At 47.0% G+C, this 3778-nt stretch overlaps 1 protein-coding gene across 1 annotated transcript in view; it reads left to right on the top strand.

Moving 5' to 3' along the window:
* The window catches only part of hmcn1 (hemicentin 1), a 103498-nt gene that overhangs the window by 89325 nt on the left and 10395 nt on the right, over positions 1–3778 (top strand). Inside the window, exons 86-91 of the mRNA XM_008292865.1 lie at positions 1217–1298; positions 1435–1704; positions 1804–1974; positions 2706–2876; positions 3172–3342; positions 3466–3636. Of these exons, the coding sequence (XP_008291087.1) occupies positions 1217–1298; positions 1435–1704; positions 1804–1974; positions 2706–2876; positions 3172–3342; positions 3466–3636 (1036 nt within the window). The remainder of the gene's footprint in view (positions 1–1216; positions 1299–1434; positions 1705–1803; positions 1975–2705; positions 2877–3171; positions 3343–3465; positions 3637–3778) is intronic.

Below are 3778 nucleotides of genomic sequence, written 5' to 3'. Positions count from 1 at the left end.
AGCTGCAGTAAGACATGTAACGGAGGTCAGATGAGGCGCTACAGGACCTGTGATAACCCCAGACCTGCCAATGGTGGGAGAGCTTGTGCAGGTGCTGATACACAGATACAGAGATGCAGCACAGCCAACTGCCCCGGTGAGTCAGTGTGCTTATGACTGAAGAGTCAGACGTCGTAGATGCTCGAACAAATGCTTAAAATGCTACTGAAATGAAAAATAAAGTGTCTACACATGATATCTGTTAATGGAACACAACCTGTTGTGTTTGTCTGGAAACATGTAGAATGTGTCTTCATTTGTTAATAACTATAAACTATGTTTTCATAGTTTTAAAAGTATCTTAAAAAAGGCTGATTTGCCCTCAACCTCTACTGTTTGTGTGCTAGAATGTGTAGCTGTCCTACTACTTGTGCAACTCACGTGTGTATTTCTGGGATGCATCCTTGCAGTTGATGGTAACTGGGCTCCTTGGCAGCCGTGGGCAGAATGCTCCGCTTCCTGTGGAGGTGGTGAGAGGACACGTGTTCGGCTCTGCAACAGTCCGTCTCCCAGTAACGGTGGCCGGCCGTGTCCTGGAGACTCCACACAGCTGTCCAGGTGTAACTCTCAGGCCTGCCCAGGTAAAGCAAGTCATCAAAGTGCTCTAAGCGTGTATGTGATCCTTTATACACTTGCAGCATTTACACTGAAATACTTTCTCTCGTTGCCAGGTGGGCCCCAGAAGGCTCGAGGAAGCATCATAGGAAACATCAATGATGTTGATTTTGGCATCTCCATCCTCAATGCCACCATCACAGACAGCAAGTCTGGCGGCAAACTCATCAAAGCCACAGTTTCTAATGTACCGAGGACATTAGGTCAGTGTTCCATTAGCTTCACACCACCCCGCGTCATAAAGTAAATCGCTCTCTTGAGCTTTCTTAGTGAGACTAAACGTAAGGTCTTTAAATTCAAGGTCCAGCAATGAGGAAGCTCATCTCCATCCTGAACCCGGTCTACTGGACCACTGCTCAGGAAATAGGGGAGGCTGTCAACGGCTACACGCTAACAGGAGGCGTCTTCAGGCGAGAGACGCAGGTGGAGTTTGCTACAGGTAGGAACANGTTTTTATGATTTCTGACTGATAAATAATGTAATTTCAGTGATTTCTTTCCAGAGGGTTAAGCAGCATGTCAACACATCTTTTTCTTTTTTTGCGATTTTGATTCGATGACAGAGTGAAGATGCAGGAAACTACATGTGTGTGGCGACAAACGATGCCGGGGTGGTGGAGAGAAGCGTCACTCTTACCTTGCAGAGTAAGTGTCTATTTCCATCACTCTGTTTTGGCATTAATTCTAGCGTTTTCCTGTGAAAAGAAAATGTGAAATGAACAGTTTTTAAACGCTTATTCAGTTCGGATGTAGATCTAAAAGAAGTGCTCTGCTCCTTCAGGTGCACCCACCATCACTGTGGAGCCGGTGGAGACAGTAGTAGATGCCGGGACTACCTTTGTGCTCAACTGTCAGGCAGAAGGCGAGCCTACCCCCATGATAGAATGGTCCCGGCAGGGGCGCCCCCTACTGGGCAACGACCGCCTCTCCACCCTGTCCAATGGTTCCCTCAGAATCAGCAGCGCGCAGAAGGAGGACACGGCTGAATATGAATGTGTGGCCAGAAACTTGCTCGGATCAGTGCTGGTCAGGGTGACTCTTACTGTCCGAGGTGGGCTAGACGTTTTTTTTTTTTTGGTTTTATTGTACCTTGTTTTTGGAGAAACTGGACTAGATGTCAGGTAACAAAGTTCAATAACTTGTTTTGCAGTCCATGGAGGCTACTCAGAGTGGGCAGAGTGGGCTCCTTGCAGTGTTTCCTGCGGCGTCGGGGCTCAGAAGAGGCTGAGGCAGTGTAACAATCCTTTACCTGCCAACGGAGGGCGACACTGTGCAGGATCAGACGCAGAGACACGCCGTTGTCAAGGGAAACCCTGTCCAGGTGAGAGGGCTTTAAAAAAGAAAGAGAGAGAGAAAGAGGCTTCATCTTTGGCCACATTCACACTGAGCTGGTTTCATATGTACAAAAACAGTTGACGTTTTCAAAAATAACATTCACAACAGATCATTTTCAAAAACATCTTAGTTTACACAAACCCACATAAACATGTTGTTAAGAGCTGCTATGAACATGCCAGGCCTATAGGGGGCAGTGTAACTGGAAGCATAAAGCCATGCTAGCCAATCAGAATCCTGGAAAAAACACAACAACGAATGGCACAAATTGCTTCCTGTTACTTCAACGATAATGGCGCGAGTGTCGTTAATTTGGACCGACAGAGAAGTGGAGCTGCTCCTAAACGTGGTGTTAGAGGACAGAACAAGGAAAATAGTTGAAAATATTAACTTTCTATCACAGAAGCCAAACTGTAAACATGGGTCGCAAACATATGACGCTGATGACGCTTTTGTTGCACACTGTGACGTCAGACTCCGTCTCCTCCTGTCTACATGCAACGACGGAGCATTTCCAAATCTCCACTTTGGCCGGTGTTTTCAGATGTGATCGTTTTCGGTGACCTGTAGCTTCATTTACATGTAAACCAAAGGTCCATTGAAATATCACCGTTTTTGCTGCGTGTAAACGGGGCCTTAATCTCTGAAAACTTGTAGATGAGACTCTGTGCAAAGGGAACATGTGGTAACAGCATCTATATCTTTGTCCCTGTGCAGTGGATGGTAGCTGGTCAGAGTGGACTCTCTGGGAGGAGTGTTCACGTAGCTGTGGCCAGGGCAACAGAACCAGGGTTCGAACCTGCAGTAACCCTCCAGCCCAGCATGGAGGCAGGCCATGTGAGGGGAAGGCAGTGGAGGTCATCATGTGCAGCGTTAGACCATGTCCAGGTGGGAAAACATAACAGCAAACACATTTTCTATAAATGCAGCAGTGTGAAGAGAAACTCATGCCTAAAAATATTTGGGAAACTGATCTAGTTGCCATTAATTACCCATATAAACTGTTACATCTGTGTATAAATGGTATTTTTGCATTAAATTCACTTTTCTTTATCTCGTGGTTACCAAATGTCTGTGTTCACTAGATCACTGCTGTATTTGTGCAACGGCTCTGTTAATAGATGTACCCTGCAGTAAAAATGTAAGCACTGAATGCATCACAGACACACTTTGTGCTCCACAGTGGCAGGTAACTGGGGTTCTTGGCTACCGTGGAGCCCGTGCAGCGAGACTTGTGGTAAAGGCATGCAGTCCAGGATCCGGCTGTGCAACAACCCCCCTCCAGCATTCGACGGGCCGCAGTGTGAGGGCACAGACACCCAAACACAAGTGTGCAAGGAGAGACCTTGTCCTGGTAAGGGCAGGATTATGCTTGGAGAAACTCTGACCTCTTCCCCAGTGGATGTCAAGGCTAAAATCGGGTTTTTAATCTATACAAGATGACTGAACGTTCTGATTCATATTTTCTGCTCTCCAGTGGATGGAAAGTGGTCGTCCTGGGTGAGCTGGGGAGCCTGCAGTGTTTCCTGTGGGGGCGGGACCAGACAGAGGACCCGCCTCTGCGCCAGCCCCGCCCCTCAGCACGGTGGCCGGCAGTGTGAGGGCAACGATGTGCACATTGACTTCTGCAACAGCGACCCCTGCCCTAGTGAGATATTTTTTTTAGTCTTTATCTTTTATTTGCTCTTAATCCTTAGATACACGTCCTTTAAATCTTATTCTGTGTCAGAAAAGTTCCAGGACTGGTGTCACAAAAGATATAGTTCAAATCCAGACTACAAACTACCAGT

The sequence above is a fragment of the Stegastes partitus genome, unplaced genomic scaffold (genome assembly GCF_000690725.1).
Source record: "Stegastes partitus isolate 25-593 unplaced genomic scaffold, Stegastes_partitus-1.0.2 Scaffold839, whole genome shotgun sequence".
NCBI classification, from domain to species: domain Eukaryota; kingdom Metazoa; phylum Chordata; class Actinopteri; family Pomacentridae; genus Stegastes; species Stegastes partitus.
Note: the sequence above shows the minus strand (reverse complement) of the source record. Positions and strands in the feature narration are given on the sequence as shown.